This window comes from Saccostrea cucullata, unplaced genomic scaffold (genome assembly GCF_032062105.1).
Source record: "Saccostrea cucullata isolate Sc308-1 unplaced genomic scaffold, CSIRO_AGI_Scuc_v1 ctg3252, whole genome shotgun sequence".
NCBI lineage: Eukaryota > Metazoa > Mollusca > Bivalvia > Ostreida > Ostreidae > Saccostrea > Saccostrea cuccullata.
Window position 1 is genome coordinate 1 of NW_026933509.1, and position 18136 is coordinate 18136.

At 35.6% G+C, this 18136-nt stretch overlaps 1 protein-coding gene across 1 annotated transcript; it reads left to right on the forward strand.

Annotated features, from left to right (window-relative positions):
• The first annotated feature begins 15587 nt into the window (after window positions 1-15587).
• On the forward strand, window positions 15588-17328 carry LOC134238524 (uncharacterized). Its single transcript, XM_062720647.1, has 2 exons — window positions 15588-15653; window positions 16132-17328. Exons 1-2 carry the CDS (start codon window positions 15588-15590, stop codon window positions 17326-17328), a joined length of 1263 nt encoding a protein of 420 aa, XP_062576631.1.
• The last annotated feature ends 808 nt before the right edge of the window (window positions 17329-18136 follow it).

The following is an 18136-nucleotide window of genomic DNA, read 5'->3' on the forward strand; positions in this document are numbered from 1 at the left end:
TAATAGCAGTGTCCTTGTTTTGCAATGGGAAACCCAAAATATGTATAGGATAAAAAAGTAACAGAAGATGCACAACGGCAATATGTAATAAAGATTCTATGAAAATTTCATTCAGTGGTGTAAGAGGAGTTGCGGATAAGAGATGGGTATAACTAAAGCGTAACAAACAGATGGACGGACTTCCCGATTAACAAATACCCTCCCGCTTTTCAAGCAGGGGGTATAAAAAAAAGGACTTATGTAGGCAGGCAAGCATTATGGCCCATGCATTTTTTTTGCTATTCAATGTCTCTGAATATCTTTCTCAAGATTTTTGCAACACAAAAAATCTGAAACAGTTGTCTGTATTGAAATAATGAATACTGTCCACTCACTTACATGTAACCTCACGATCACAGATTTTATTTTACACCATGTTCAACTCCCATGAGTACTTTCAGTACTTTGATTTTTCTTTTCTGTTCAGATAATAAGCTAACAAGAATACGCCATTTTGGAACACGTGGAATCCATATCGCAGTCCTTGTTTCAGCCATACGAGTCTGTGTCTGTGGACGAACGGATGGTAGCATCCAAGCATCACTACTCAGGAATCAGGCAGTTCATCCGTGACAAACCTATTCGGTTTGGTCTAAAATTGTGGGTGTTCGCAGATTCTATCACTGGCTATACCTATGCATTTTTTGTTTACCTCAACAAGAAGACAGAACTCAAAAACAGAACAAAGGGACTTGCATACAATGTGGTGATGGAATTATGCAAGACACTTTTCAATCAGGGATATAGAATTTATACTGATTTTTTTATACCACCCAACATTTAGCTACAGATCTATTAGAGAAAAAGACATATCTGGTAGGTGCCGTGAAAAGATCCAGTAGTGCTATGTCCAGTTGCCTGAAAGACATTGAACTGTTTGAAAAGGTGTCCACACGAGGAGATTTTCGATGGCATAGGGACGGTGATTTTGTGTATGTGCAGTGGAAGGACTGCAAAACTGTGACTATTATTTATGCTATCCATAAAGGCTATGCAATTGGGAACTGTCAAAGAACTGTAAACGAGCGGTCGGGCTATAAGAAGAAAGTGCTGATGCAACCGGTTATTGTCCAGGACTACAACCAAAATATGGGTGGTGTGGACAAATCCAACCAGATGCTGAACAAGTATCCATGCTACATAAAATCAATCTTTCATTAGTGGAAAGTTTTGTTTTTTCATAGTATAGACATAATGATTGTGAATTCCTACATTATTATGAAGGAATTTATGAAGTGTATGACAGGAAGTTCAATTCATGGGATTTCAGGTACATTCGGCCAGCTTGAGTACCATGAAAGTCTTGCAGTATCTTTGATGAACTTTGATGGAAATCAACTTCGTCCCCCTGCTTAATGAATGTAAAGTTCAGTGCTTACCGATGATATCGAAAAATAGGAAAGACTGCATATACTGCAATGGAGAAGCATCTATAAAAGAACAGAAACTTCCAAGTACCAAGACACAGTATTTTTGTGCTAAATGTGAGGTGCCTCTCTGTCTGCAGAAAGAGAGAAACCGTTTTCTAACGTGGTATTCTCCAGAGGGAAGAACAGTTTAGGATTGGGCCAAAGCTAAGGGAAGAAAAAGGAAACTTTGAGGTTTAATTACTAGTAATTACTTTCGGTTAGAGATTTCAACCCTCCATGTGTAAATATGTTTTTTCTTAATTTCATTTAAAATATACAATGTGAGTGTTTTGTCAGATGCGGCAATGGGCCTCTCCTTGTGTAAATGTTTCATTTTAAAATACCTCAGTTCAAGGTCATTACACATTTTGAGTCATTAAAATCCTCTTTGTCAAAAAGAAATGTTTATTACCTCTTCAAAACTACATTGCAATTCATTGTTAAAAAAGTAAAAAACAGAGTAAGTTCTCAAACCCCTTCCTTCAAAGATTTTGGAATGTGGGGCTGTTAAGTTTATGTCACATACTTTCTAATATGGTAGCAGAAATGTGTAAAAGAACGTGTATATTTTTAAAGTACCTTTTTGAATTATTAACGTCCATGTAAATGACTAAAATAAAAATAATTCATCAAATTTCATTTCTTTTTGACACAATTCTGTAGCCATATGTTTCTGTTTCCATGGCAACGACAATAAATATTTCATGCACTATTTATATGCTTCTTGTTGAATATAGTAATGTTTTGACAAGTTTTGACGGTAATCATGGTAATAATTGCTAAATGATGTGTTAAAACAATGATTATCATTAAACCAGAAGTCTCTGTCGAGACTGTAGCTCTACTGGTTTATACTTAAAACAAAGGAAGAGAAAAGTAGCAGTTGGGACTTGAGACTTTAAAATAAGCAATAAATAGAAAAATGATCCTTGCCACTCATCAAAATAAAAACCAATGCACAGAATTATGTATCTTAGTATAGTCTACTTGTGTGCCAAGTTATACTGAAATCAGACCAAAACTGCAGGAGGAGTAGCATTTTGAAAGAATTTCACAGAAATTTCTATTTTTAGTAACCATGGCAACATTGTTCATTGAAATCAAAAACCGATGCACAGAATTATGTATCTTAGTGTAGTCTACTTGTATGCCAAGTTACATCAAAATCAGACCAAAACTGTAGGAGGAGTAGCATTTTGAAAGAATTTCACAGAAATTTCTATTTTTAGTAACCACGGCAACACCGTTTATCGAAATCAAAAACCGATGCACAGAATTATGTATCTTAGTGTAGTCTACTTGTGTGCCAAGTTATACTGAAATCGGACCAAATCTGTAGGAGGAGTAGCATTTTGAAAGAATTTCACAGAAATTTCTATTTTTAGTAACCAAGGCAACACCGTTCATCAAAATCAAAAACCGTTGCACAGAATTATGTATCTTAGTGTAGTCTACTTGTGTGCCAAGTTATAATGAAATTGGACCAAAACTGTAGGAGGAGTAGCATTTTGAAAGAATTTCACAGAAATTTCTATTTTTAGTAACCACGGCAACACCGTTTATCGAAATCAAAAACCGATGCACAGAATTATGTATCTTAGTGTAGTCTTCTTGTGTGCCAAGTTATACTGAAATCGGACCAAATCTGTAGGAGGAGTAGCATTTTGAAAGAATTTCAAAGAAATTTCTATTTTTAGTAACCACAGCAACACCGTTCATCGAAATCAAAAACCGATGCACAGAATTATGTATCTTAGCGTAGTCTACTTGTGTGCCAAGTTATACTGAAATCGGACTAAATCTGTAGGAGGAGTAGCATTTTGAAAGAATTTCACAGAAATTTCTATTTTTAGTAACCACGGCAACACCGTTCATCGAAATCAAAAACCTATGCACAGAATTATGCATCTTAGTGTAGTCTACTTTTGTGCCAAGTTATATTGAAATCAGACCAAAACTGTAGGAGGAGTAGCATTTTGAAAGAATTTCACAGAAATTTCTATTTTTAGTAACCACGGCAACACCGTTCATCGAAATCAAAAACCGATGCACAAAATTATGTATCTTAGTGTAGTCTACTTGTGTGCCAAGTTATATTGAAATCGGACCAAAACTGTAGGAGGAGTAGCATTTTGAAAAATTGTTTACAGACAGACAGACAGACAGACGGACGGACGACAGACGCATTACTATTGCATAAGCTCTTCTGGTCTCTGACCAGTAGAGCTAAAAAAAGTGGAAATTTTCAATTTTTGGACATATAGACTAATTGTATAGCAACATTTATTTAAAAAGTGTCGCCATAGTTACCATAAAAAATGTACTACTTTTGAAAACATGAATGTTGTGGCTATTTGTATAACAGGTTAGTTTTACCTATTTTAACTATTAGCAAAAACTACGAAGAATTAAATTCCAGTTTTCAATTATTTTCGTTACAAATATTTAGCTGTTGGTGCACTTTTTCCGACGAGTGTGCAAAAAATTGCCATGGCAACCAAAATATTATTTCATTTTTTTAATCTTGACATCCTGACACAAATCTTTTCATATATAATACATGTATCTACATGTGTGTATTTTTCATATGAGAAGCATTTTTGGGAAATCGTATTCTAGCCTTAAAATTTACTAAAAAATGCCTGAATGTGAAAGGGTTAAATGTTCCCTCGCTTTCGCGAATTCGGGGGACAAAAATATAGGACAAAGTCCCCTGACAAGGGGAGATAATCAAGAAAGTACAAAAACAGGGTGGGTCAATTAAAGTCAAAGAGATGCTTGAGTTTCTGACTGACAAGATCTATGTGGTTTTTGGAGATCCAGTACATCCCCTTCAAATTAATCTTCACCGAATAACACGCATAAGGAAGAGGTCTGCCAAAAAAGAAAAACAAGACAGGATGCAAAATATAAATTCTTCCAAAAGTACTAGCAAAAGGCAAAATGATTTATAAACAAAAAAAATAATAAATTTATTTTAAAAAACAACATAAATATATTTAATGGTAGTCTAAATAGAAATTAAAGTTATCAAAATTACGGATCTCTAAATCCTGTTATCTTAGCAGGCCATCATACAAAGATACACTAAAATCGTGTAACAAGGTTCCATTGTATGCAATGTACAATGAAGATGACTTCCAAATAGAATTGCTCCAGCACTTTAAGAGCTGATGTTATTCCATTCTCTGGAGAGGCAAACTGCCTATCAAATGTTTACCCTTGCAACATCCACATCTTTGGTATTGATCACAAATCAGCCTAACATGCATACCAATGCGTAAAAGCAATGAGAAGCGGCGACATCTCAAAAGCGTCAGCTATTCAATCGGCAAAACCAGCACTGGGAAAATCGTAAATATGGTCACCCCATCTCCTTGCTTTTCTTCAAATCAAGTGTTATTGATGACGGAGATAATTGACACCAAGGCTGCTCAGGTCCCAACTTTTGTCGAAACGTTTAAAAACTCGAAAAATGCTTTCGTGTTCGTAAAAACGACTTATGACAATTTATGGGCATCTGGACTCGACGCAATATTATCTTTTTTTTTTTTTTTTGGAAAGACAGAAAGGGGTATAAGGAGAGGGGTAGAAACTTAAAATCATCAAATAAAAAATACAATTATTTTTTCGACTCATTTTATTACGGTATACCATTCCTTCAGAAAAAAAAAGAAGTTAAAACGACATTGGAAGAGGTTTTAAAAGGGTCTGAAGTAGACAACTGAATCGGAACTCCTCATATTGAAAATTGTACGTTATCTCCCTTCATTAGGATGTGTTGTAAAGATAAAGAGAAGAGATAAAGACGTGGAAAAAGACTGAGTCTACAGCTTGCAAAGGAACTCTTTTAAAAGGTGATAAAGGTTTACGATGAAATAGTACGAAGACAGTAAGTGATGACTTGTTGAAGGAAATAATTTTCTTAATGTTCCAAAAAGAAAGTAAAGGTGAAGATTACGATGATGTACATTTAAAAATGTATTGATTTAAGAGGAAGTGGAAATTTGAAACCTTACAATTTTAAAGTAAAATTTGTGTTGTAATTTTAGAAATAGAAACCCGCGTTTAGAACAGATTGCGCCAAATTTTTAATCTGTGTTGAATATTATCAATACTGAGTATTCATATAGAAATTCTGCCACCAATGACCACAGCAGATATTTTAACAAATGACAAGGGTGTTATTTCTAGAAGTCATTTGAATGAAAAACTTTTAAAATGTGAGAATACAACCATGCATAGAGATGTCACTACAAAAAAGTATACATTTTTATGGTGTGATATTTAATTCAAGGAATCATTTTTAACTAAGGATAGTTCGTAATGGTAAAAGTGCAATGATTTATGATTTATTTCATTTTGCATGGGTAGAATAACAACATAGTCACCTTTAGAAATCTGCAGAAGTTATATTTTATTAACAACCATCCTCTGCAAAATAGGTATGGCTTCTCATGTTGAAGAAATCAAAGATTGGACTATTAAAAAAAACTCAGCTTCATTATTTTGGTAGAGTTTTCTCAAGCTGGAGTGAGCACAGGCGCTTGACGTTTTTAACCTTTCTTTTTATAAATAAAAAATTTCCCTACTATAATAATAAACAAGGTCGGACACGTAGCCATCTTGGATTTTTTTCAGGTCAGCTACCTCACCTCGACTTTTAGTCTACAATATGTTTAAAATAAACAGATACAACCGGAAGTTTATGTTATCATGTAAATGAGAATTCCCTCTACTTAAATTTGATTGATTATTAAGGTATTTATATGATACATACCAGTAAAACTGTTCAAGCTCCATTATTTTGTGTGTATTTTATTTTTCATGCTATAGATTTACATGATGCAAACAGTTCGTTTTCGATTTCAAATATTACCGCAATTTTAATATCTATAACTCTTAAGATATCAACTAATCAGAAAAGGGCTTTCCCGGATTATGACGCCCTAACATAAACTTCCGGCCTCCCTTTTCTAAGTTTTTACCGAGTTGGTAGCAGTAGACTGAGTATGAAGCGATATTTTAAAGATTAGAGAGGGTTTAATGTGGTTTGAGTTGGATTGCCCGAAAGTGGAGGCATAGTTAAGGTATGTACTCCAAGGAAAGGGTTGTATCTGTTTATTTTAAACATATTGTAGACTAAAAATCGAGGTGAGGTAGCTGACCTGAAAAAAATCCAAGATGGCTACGTGTCCGACCTTGTTTATTATTATAGTAGGGAATTTTTTTATTTATAAAAAGAAAGGTTAAAAACGTCAAGCGCCCGTGGGATTGAGTAGTGATCTGGAATTTACTGGTTAACACCATCCATGGTCACATAAACCAATCGTCACTGTTATCAGATTTTGTCAATGGCAGTACAACTATTGACCAAATATGGTGATAGTGCCAGTTGGTTTATTAGAGCTAACACTACCTTAGAAAAATGATTTTCCAGATCCACTATACCTTTTAATATATAAGGAATATAAAAAGTTTGCAGAGGCGAAACAATGGAAACAGTAAGTACATAAACAAATTACTGATTATTGGCAAATCAAGAATGAAATTGAAATTTCGGAAAGTCTCTTTACAACATCTCAAACTCCATGTACAGACCAACTCCTGCAGACGTCCTCATCCATTATGGCAATCGAGTGCATATTTACCTAGTGCTTCAAATAAGGCGATTGTCAAAGTCCAAATCGCAACAAACACCTACCGTTTATAAGACAATATTAGTAAATTCAACCAACACGAAGTAAATAATGAATGACTGTTGTGTAGAGAGAGCACGGAGTATATTACATTTTCTATTAAAATGTCCCATCATAGATTCTGTTAGGCAGCTTTATCTGACCAAACTAGGATTCCACCTGCAAGAACAAATCGCTACACTAGAATCCAATTCATACATAATAGAGGACATTATATTACTACAAGTCACTATTGACCCTTCCTACTTCACGTTCTCAGAGCCTACCCCCATGATCAACAAAATTCTGGGATTTATAGAGAACCTGAGCCGCAATATGGTATTAGTTCTACATTGCCATAGAGCTCAAGCTAGATTTTTTTTTAAGTAGGAGTATGTAAAGACTTTTACAGTTGAAATAACTTTTTTAATAGAAGCTAAGATACTATGCAGTGTGTAAAGCCTTTTTTATCTAGAGTCTGACTATCACCTCTAATTTTATTTTTACAGCATTGTATAGAATAGGTTTAACCAACTTTTTTTCATCGCGTCATTTTTTTTTAACATAAAGTTTATGTCTTTTATGAAACCACCTTCTCGGATTCTCCTTAAGAGAAATTTGAAGCTTTTAGGAATAAAACATACAACTTACACAATGAGCCTTAAAGATGGCGCAGGGACAATCTCAAAATTTCATGTGAATCAAGCCTATTTTCACTTTTTCGCCGCAGCTGCATCAGCTTCCAGGCCCGTGCGCCTGACCTAAGCTACCACACAAATTGCAGAATAACATTTGTACATACCAATGAACAGCAAAAGATAATGGCTCAACCTCGTTTTCAAGCTACAATTCATCCTGTGAACCAACCCCGCTTTTCTGGTGAAATACAGTAGAGCGAGTTTTGAGCTTAGTTTCGTATTTCTAGTCCATATCCCATATAAAGTAGTAGAGACACTAAAGTGTCATATTTCAATAAAATATACAAGACCACCAATTCCCTCCAAATGCACCCTATAAAATGTTCTAGCTATAAAACTACCTATAAGATGCATTCAAACCTCAGCTTTCTCTATTTTTTGACCGGTACTTTATTCGAAACTATCCTCTGCCACCATACCTTAATTATTCGACTTGATCATGAGGTCCAAGTCCATTCTTATGTTTATCGACAAATTGATCACAATAACGGACAAAGATATAATACTCAAACCCTTTTAATTAAAATAGAAAATAAATAAAATAAGTAGCATTGATAAAGGCATAGTACTGCAAAACAGAGTACACTAGAAAAACTGGATTTTAATGTAATTTGACTATTTATGCATATAACTGTATGACTCGAGCAAACAGTATTAAAAATTAATATTGCAGTATTTTTCTCAAAAAAAAACTGTTTTCTTAAGCGATATTTCGACAAGAAAACAATATTCATTATTCAGTGCAATAGTATGATAACGGTTATTAACCACTGTTTACATCCCGATCTCCATGACTATTGTAACGTAACGATTCCAAGAAGAAAGACGTGCTCTTCTTACATGGTATATTACCAATATTTGCAGTCATACCATGGCAGGTGACCAATTGCTATCCGTTTTCAGCTTCTTCTCTGCAACCACCCAACCAATTTCAACCAAATTTGACAAGAAGCATCTATGGGTGAAGGGAAATAAAAATTGTGAATTTCATGGTCCCTACCCCCTGGGCCTTTGGGGTAGTGCCAAAACCACTAAAATTAATGCAATATTAAAAAAATCTTCTTCTTCAAACTGAAAGTATGAATGTAAATAACCATTTAGTCTTTTACCAAAATTGTGAAATTCAATAAACCAGGACCAGGGGTTCCGATGTAAAGATGGGGCTCTATTGATTTAATTGTGCAAATGCATTATTTCTTTGAAAATCTCCTCTTCTACTTCTGGGTATTAAATAAACTAAGTACATAGTTATGATGAGTAAAGTTGTTATTTTATGGCCCGATGGTCAGGGGTTCTGGTGTTAGGGCGGGGCTGTATTGATTAAAAAGTGAAAATGCATTTTTTCCTTTGAAAATCTTCTAATCTACTCCTGGGTATTAAATTAACTTAGCATAAAGTTTAAAGTGAATTTCATTGTCCCTGTGTCAGGGGTTTTGCCATTTGGGGTAAGGGCGGGGGGGGGGGCTCTTTTGATTATGTAGTGAAATACATTAATTGTTTGAAATCTTATCCTTTGCTCCTGAGTATTATGCAAGTAATCCAAGTATGAATATTTATGAGGAAGAAAGGTGCAACTAGCAAAATGGTTAATTACATGCCCCTGCTCAGGGGTATCGGAGGGTGGGGGAGGGTTTACATCAATTCACAGAAATCTGCTTCTTGGTATTAATCAACCATTTATGATGAAATAAAATCTATGTTAAATTTCCAAATTTTGAAATATGTTGCTCCAGCATCAGTGCTTCCTTTGGGGGTGCACAACTGCTTATAAAGTGAAAGTGCATTTTCTCTTTATTACTCTGATCCACCTCTGGGTTTTAAGTAAAAAGAGTAAGCACGCTAAGTTTATAATTATGATAAGCAATAGTGCCTCTTTCAAAATTGTAAATTTCATTGCCCCTGGGTTAAAACACGACCAAAAGTCAATTGTTTGAAAGTTGTTACAGGAAACTCAACTTGAATAAAAGATACCCTGTTTTGTTTAACATTTATGCATCTACTTATCATATGGCATGGATTGTCGAAAAGAAATTATACCATGTAAGCTATGGTATAACTGAAAATAGTGGTAATATACCATGGTGTATGGGAATTTATACATGAATTCCTTCAACATAGGGGCAATGGAAGTATCATAGGTTAAGTATATGATGTTTAACAACATAAGTGTTGTATGTAACATTGTGTATATATGTAAATAAACTGTGAATAGAACATTTGCCTTTCTTCTTGGAATCGTTACGTTACAATAGTAATGGAGATCGGGTGTTAACAGTGGTTAATAACCGTTATCATACTATTGCACTGAATCATGAATATTGCTTTCTTGTCAAAACATCGCTAAAGAAAACAAATATTTGAGAAAAATATTTTCTAAAGATGACATTTATTTTTCAATATTCAAAATCATCTCCACTTGGAAAATGGCATGGTCATTCATTTGAACAATCTTGAATCCCCTTTACCCAAGGATACTTTGTGGCAAGTGAGATTGAAATTGGCCCAGTGCTTTTTGAGGAGAAGGTGAAAAGTTAACGACGACAACGACAAACAAGGGACACATTTTGATCGGAAAAGCTCAGTGGTCTTGCAGGAGTCTTGTTATAAGGGCTGCATTCTCTTGGGTTACGTAATCCGTTACTCTGACATCATTCTGTAATTTTAGATCTTTATTGTCTGATCACTTCTTCATAACCTTCTTGCTTCACTGGTTTTTAAAGCTTTATTATAATTGGCCGGTGTTGGTCTTTCTTTCTTGGAATCCTATGGATTGCTAGAACGTCATAATGACCTTCTTCAATCAGTTCGCCGACTTCCTGGATCACGTCATTCACAACCTATACGGGTTCTTCCCCGTTCTTCTCTGGTAAACCATTAATTTTTGTGCTATTCTTCCTCAAATACTGTTCATTGTAATTTGCTTTTGAAACTGCTGACTTTGTCATCTTTTTGTTTTGTTCCGTTCTGTTATGCAAGTTACTTGAAGCTTTCCGCAAATTTTTTTTTTCTTGATGCAATTTCTCATTCTCTCCTCTGAGTTTTACAACTTCTTCGTTCAATTTCTTCTCAAATTTTTCTTGGTATCTACTAAATAATTCTTAATTCTACAACACTTCTCACAACTGTTTGAATATCACTGACATTTACTGTCTTTTGAGTTCGTTGTTACTTTCGGTCAGCTGTGTTTGATTTGAATCCGTTGTTATTTGGATATGGTTTTACTGCGTACGTTTTGGAGAGGATTCAGAGAAGAGAATACCCTTGTGGTAATTCATTTAACTGTTTTTTGGAGATTTGCTAGCCTAGCAGCTGGAGTCGAACCTTTACGAGTAGGCGACTCCAGCAACACCACTAGAAGGCTTCTTAAAAAATTTCTATATAGTACTCATGTAGATTTATAGATTTACAATCTATAAATAGATTTTACTCACTACACTTTTGTTTCGATCCAATTCCTTAGAAATGCCACTCCCAGATTTCAAATAAGGAAACCATAAGTATCCGCCCTCACCAAGCCTGAAATCACAATTTGACTATATTTCAGTCCCATATAAACTTTTGAACTCCGCCTCACGCTCCCTCTCTCGACGCGTCTTACCACGAGCAGCGCCAATTTGGGGTCACATTTAGCAAATTTAACTTTATTTTTTTTTAAGTCAAACAAATCTTGGAACGCTTGAACATAGTTCATGAAGACATCTTTATGATAAAATTCCAGAGTTAAAAGTCAAACTACACCAATGAAATCCACCTTTCAACTGCTTCAGTATTTCTTTTGCTGGTGTTTCCGATGGACGCACATTACATTTTAAATCAGCATCGGAATTTAAAAGACTTACCAAGTTTGGTTTCACATCCACAATATGAATTTTCGTAACCGGTCATCTTTGTCATTCATAAAGTTCAGAGTATTTCATTTTTTTGTATGTAGCACAGTATGCCTTTTGATGAAAGAAAGAGCGAATTAGGAGGGTAAATGTCCCAATCACGTTTCCTTACTTCAACTATGAACCTTAAAAGCCATTTGTTTATGTAATCCACGGAAAAATTATCCAAATTTAAAAAAGTATGCAGTATTTCGTGAACTGCGCAAATCATTAAACACTCTCACTGCCCATGCTGTACTTTATTAGTTTGTTAGAGTTGTCCTGGAGATGTAAAAAAGTGCTGATGTCCACAACCTTTCAGGTGCTTTGCGTTGCTCAGGTGATAACAGTGTACGGTAATTTTCAAAAACTAAATTGACATTGCTCCCTCCTTCAAAGACGTGTCCACACATGTCACTTCATAACAGTAAAACTCCTTCTCCAAGACACTCGAGATTAATTATCGAGCTTAAACTTTTGACGTCATTTGTGCATGCTGTAGGCCGACTATGGAATTAAAAGTATTCACTTTTCTGGATAAAAATGTAAGTACCATCTATTACGAGAATGGCGCTGGGGTCCAATGCATCACCAAATCAAAGCTCTGCTAATGGCATTGTGTCATTTGAAATGATGGCTTTCCCTGAAATCTGTTGAAAACGAAGGTGGTTTGTCACAAAAGTTTTCGCCAGTGTTTTTCTTACAGAGGAAATTGCACGACGCAGGTTTGACCTTGAAATTCCAAATAAGGTGGCCATAATTTTGGTTTAAAGTGTATACTTCATCTTCATACAAAAGATTGCAATGGATGTCTCGATGCTTCGAGTTGGTGTGTTGCGCATTTCTTGTGTTGCACATATACAGATATCCTTAAAATCTCTCTTGTACAACTCTGTCAAGTTCAGATGATCTTCATAGACATCTCTCTGTCATCATCAAAATATATTCTTGACCTTGAAATTGATGTCACGATATCTTTAATTTTTTTTTATTTCAAAAAGTGACATGTCAAGTTACTTTATAAGATTTTTAGTCACATTCACACACACATTCACACTTCCCCTCTGATTTTAAACAAGAATGAAATATAAAATATATGAAATTCAAGAAATATTTAAAGTTGGTGTTTTAATAAATGGTGACCATAGATTATCAAAATTGTTCATTGTAAAATTTTGAATTGATATGCATTTTTCTACTTTGTACTTAAGAGTTAAGTGATGTAGCAGCCCAGTAATCATTGGCATTTTGTTCTGCTTTAAACAGGAAAAGATATATTGCTTTGTATGTAAAATAATGAAATTTATCACCCTATTATGATAAGAAAAGATATCTTTAAGTTTTATCAGAAGCATGATATTCTCACCATTCAGCAAGACTGCTCTCGAAATTGAACATAATCCACTATCCTGCAATCTATATATTGGGGCAACAACTTTCACCCGCTGGCAACAGGATGTTATGCTGGTCAAAAAAAATATACCGTTGTATCTGAAGAACCGATATCAATTTCGGTCCTTGGTGTTTGCAGGGGCAGCAATAGGCATGCGTTTTAACTGTTGTTTTGATGGGGAGGCTGACAAGAGTCTGGCCAGTTTCACAATTGACCGGTTGATTGCATTTTGGCGTACTCTACTGTTTCTTTTAATAAAACTTTAAACTACACTTGCCCCCATGGGAACCGATGGGTGACAGTCAGAGAAGCTCACTTAAGCCCTTGGTTCAGGTGAGCTAAAAATGAAAGTTCCATTATTTACAGTCAGCATTGACATTTTTTACGGCCACCACTATTCTTTCTCCCCGAGGTCAATTTCAGATCATTTGCTATGGCTTCAACTTACATCCACTTTATACGTACATGTATGTTCACTTTCGTGTCATCTCATGCAGCATTGAAATAAGAAGATATTCTCTGTCCTCTGGTAATCAAATCATTTTTTTCTTAAAGTCTGTTTGTTCCAATAACTTCCTTTTTAGATGCATGTTCCGTTTTTCACAATATCAGTGTTCAACAGTTTGAACTTCCATGGACTCTTATAGATAGAAGCTCTCCAAGTTTAATCTTTTTAAAACATCACAAACATATTTTTGTCATCTCTTTTTTCACAAAAACAATTTCTTTATTTTTCAAAAAGAAAGCAACTGTCCTTTTTTGTTGGTACACTTGTATAAATATTGTATGCATTTGGGGAGCTGTCTGTCATTTGTTATTTTCATTTCAACAATTCGTTAAATTACCTGGGCAAAAGGATTAAGAGCTTTTTCAATTCATATAAGATACTCCATATTATTCCACATCATCAGCAATCTGAATCAAATATTGAATATTATAAGACTCAGATGTTTCCTCATTTACAAATTCCGATGTTTTCACAAGCTATTTCCAAAGTTAGCTTGCATATGATAATGCTCTAAATTCTTCATCAGATTCCTTGAGTATGGACATAGCAACAGTTTATGAAAGAACATTTTTACATACCTGGTTAAAAACAACCAAACGTAGAACCAACGGGCCTGTATACAACAAAAATTGTCGCAGCTCGGTTGTCTTCCACCTATCAAGATAATAAAGTGTTTGCGCAAGTCAGTAACCTGCATACATGTTCAATTAAGGTTCATAAACCCTCTGCTCACTCATATGAATGTTTCTTTGACTTATTTGATTTTCCAAATGAAATGTATATGCTGAATAAAATACAAACAATTATAGCATGGCTTGCAGGGCAAAATTTGACAAAAAGGCACATAAACTTGACATATTTATAAAGGAATAATAGACATTTGTGTCATTAAGGGTTATCTCCCTTATCAGAGTATTAATGTACCTTAAATTCTGTAATTCAAGAGTTATCATTTCAAGTAAAAGACTTTATAATTTCTATTACAGTGTATGATTTTAGAATTGTTGTCCTGATGTGGTTCGTGGTTACAACCTACAAAACTACATGTACATCTTAAATTTTTACCGATTCAAACGGAATTTGATATGTTCCTCCTTAATGAAACTTTCATTGAGTCGGTTTCATCTCTTTTGAATATAACCCATAAAGTTTTTCACTACTTATATCAATCAATATTTCGAACATTTTAATGTATTTTTTTAACTATCTTATAATATAAAAATTATACCGCTTTAAATGAGTTATAATAAGTCTTAGTCTCAAAAGGTGACATTGTACAACATTCTCTTAGTACTCAAAATGCAGGTGCACTAGACATTGAGACAACAAACCCTAGAAACCTCGACAGAATGTTAATTTCAAAATACGGACAAAACAAAAGTGGCTTCAAGCCACCCCATCGCATGACCTATCCTTCACGTGTCATAGCACCAAGACTTACTCTCCCCAAATTCGAATGGTTGTGAATATCCATTTAATTAGATTACCCAACTAGAAGAATGGCAAATGATCAACAACTACTGGTAGTCAGATGCATAAGCGTTGACCTTTTTTGAGAGATTTTTGCTTCTTCCGTTGTGGTGCGGTGTTATGCAATACCTCCTCTTGATTTTCAGGCTGCTTCTGAGATTTACTTGGATCTAGCTTTGTCTCTGCAGATGATAGCTTGCCACGGCATCCCGCTGAGGATTTAGAAATGAGCTGCATAGGCCTTGTCCTACGAGGTTTAAGGTGCAACACACCGAGGTTTTGGCGTAGCTTGTTCCCCTTCATGTCTTGCAGTCACTCCGACTTGGCAATATTTTCTTTTCACTCTTGGAGGCACTGATGTCGAAGGGCTTTACTCTGAAGTGTATCGCTGGGTTGAGCCTTGTAATAAAATATGGATGGCACATGAACTGAAATTGTGGAATCTCTAGGGGTATACCCCCGTGGGGACCCGGGGTGACAAGAATAGGTCCCCGGCACCTCCTTGCATGTCGTAAAAGGCGACTAAATGGAGCAACCTGTTGGCCGTGGGTTGCGACCCGTGTTGGTGGAGGAGGGGATCCTGGTGGCTGAGGTCTGCAGATGCTTGGTGTAACGCACCTGTATGACCAACACTCCACTTTGGCCCCATATTCATCTAGACGGGAGGTCAAGTTTGGCCCGATTTGATCAAGCGGCTGGTCACGCCGAGCTGATTTTTATTGACATGCCTTAGTATTGATGTATTTGTCACTCTTTTCTTTATTTCCTGACTTTGCAAATTTCCAATACGCCGACGTTTCCATGTTAATATATTTATATCAAGCGGTGGCTTAGGGTCAATCAGATATATCTTATGTCTGAGTATAGTATCTTTGTATCCTCTTGGTGTCATTCTTACTGGATGTCCGTTTGACTTGACACCGCCCTTGTTGGCGCTCCATGGCGGGCGGGGAGCAAGGATTCTGAATTTTATTCATTAAATCATGGCTCTTACTAAAAAACGCTGTTACCCATCAGGTTTAGAATCCTCTCTGAATGATGAGCAGATTTCTTCAGTTTTGGAACATTAGCCCCGCTTCATCACACTTGAAGCACAGTTATCTGAAAATTATACAAAGCCTTTGACAAAAGTGTCACCTTTTGTAATACAAAAAGGTATACAGGGAATCATAGGAACACCTAAATCAGTGAAAAAGTTAAAATCTGGTGCTCTCCTCCTTGAAGTGTCCAAGAAGCAGCAATCTACATCCTTGTTGGCATTGAAAACTCTTGCAGATATCCCTGTTATTGGTAAGGTCCACAGTGGACTTAACCAAAGTAAAGGTATACTGTATGATAGAGATCACGACCTGGATGACATTCCTGAACAGGAAATCCAATCTGAATTGGAGTCCCAGGGAGTGATCTCTGTGAAACGGTTCACGAAAAAACGAAATGATAATATTGAACCGACCAATACATACCTTTTAACCTTTTGTATGCCAGTACTTCCAACTAACATCAAAGTTGGCCTATATCAAATGAAAATTGAAATGTTTGTGCCGAACCCGCTGCGTTGTTTTAAATGTCAGCGATTTGGACACGGACAAAATAACTGTAAAGGCGCTGAAACCTGTTTCAAGTGTGGTGAAGAGGGGCATGACGGCAAAGGCTGTCAGAAAACCCCAAATTGCAAAAATTGTAAAGGAGAGCATATGGCTTCCTCCAAGCAATGTCCTTTATGGATAAAAGAAAAGGAAATTCAGAAAGTGAAAGCAGAAAAACGAATTCCTTACCCGGAGGCTAAAAAGCTTGTTAATATGTACAACAATGTTCCAAAACCAAATGTACAATCTTATGCAACAGTTTTAAAATCTACTTCAAAGAAGGATATGTCAACGCAAGTCGATGAGAAAGATATTTCTCAACAACAAACATTAGTTGCTTTATCATCTAATGACAAAGCAAAAACATCAACACCTGCATCTGCAGGTCCTGCAGCTGCGGCTGCACCAAAACCTGCAGTTACTGCACCATTACAGCAAGCAGCTGCAGGTAACTCCAAGTCATCAGGGAGACAAAACAAGTCTCCTCTGAAAAATTCCAAACAATCCAGCAATCGAATGCCAAAAGGCACAAATGATCCCGTTGCCTTACATAATAAATTCGGGGTCTTTGAGGAAATGGATTTTACTCCATCTCAGTCCTCTTCCTCACGAGGCCGAAGTCTTTCGCCAAAATCAAACAAGGGGAGGATATCCCCTATTACACTTAATAAATCTAAATGAATAATTCCACAATTATTCAATGGAATTGTCGAGGTTTTAAAGTTAATTTTAATGAGTTGTCCCTACTTATTCAGGATCATTGCCCTGTAGCAGTATGTTTACAAGAAACACATTTAAAAGAAACTGACAAGATAACGATTAAAAACTATATCATGTATAACCATTATGCTCCAACTGATAGAGCCACTGGTGGTTGTACAATAGCAGTATACAATAAATGCATTCATAGCAAAATATCTCTGAAAACAAATCTCCAAGCAGTAGCTTTAAGGCTTTCTCTTGAAAAAACAATTACTTTATGTTCTGTTTATATCCCTCCGAATTATCAATTACAGTCTCATGAACTAACAGAATTAATACAACAACTTCCTGCTCCATTTATGATTGTGGGTGATTTTAATGCCCATAATCCACTTTGGGGCAGTGATAAAATAACAGATAAAGGCAAAAAACTTGAAGATGCTATATCTCATCACAATTTATGTATACTAAATGATGGATCAAGTACTTACTTGCATCCGGGCAATGGTTCATACTCCTCAATAGATCTCAGCTTAGTAGATCCTTCCTTACTTTTAGAATTTGATTGGTCTGTACATGACGACCTTTGCGGAAGCGATCATTTTCCACTCATTATAAAACAAAATAAACCTTCTAAAGATAATTCAATTAAACACTGGAAATTAAACAAGGCTGATTGGACTAAATTTGAAAACTTGTGTTTAACAAATATTACGGCTGATAAATTTGTAGATGAACCAGACCCTATTGAAAAAATTACTGAAATTTTATTAGACATAGCAAATGA

What these genes read in the sequence shown, in the direction of transcription:
- LOC134238524 (XM_062720647.1), top strand. Translation starts at nt 15,588, where the DNA reads ATGGAGCAACCTGTTGGCCGTGGGTTGCGACCCGTGTTGGTGGAGGAG. An exon ending in AGGGGATCCTGGTGGCTGAG is followed by an intron (nt 15,654 to 16,131) that starts GTCTGCAGATGC and finishes TTGGAACATTAG; the next exon opens with CCCCGCTTCATCACACTTGA.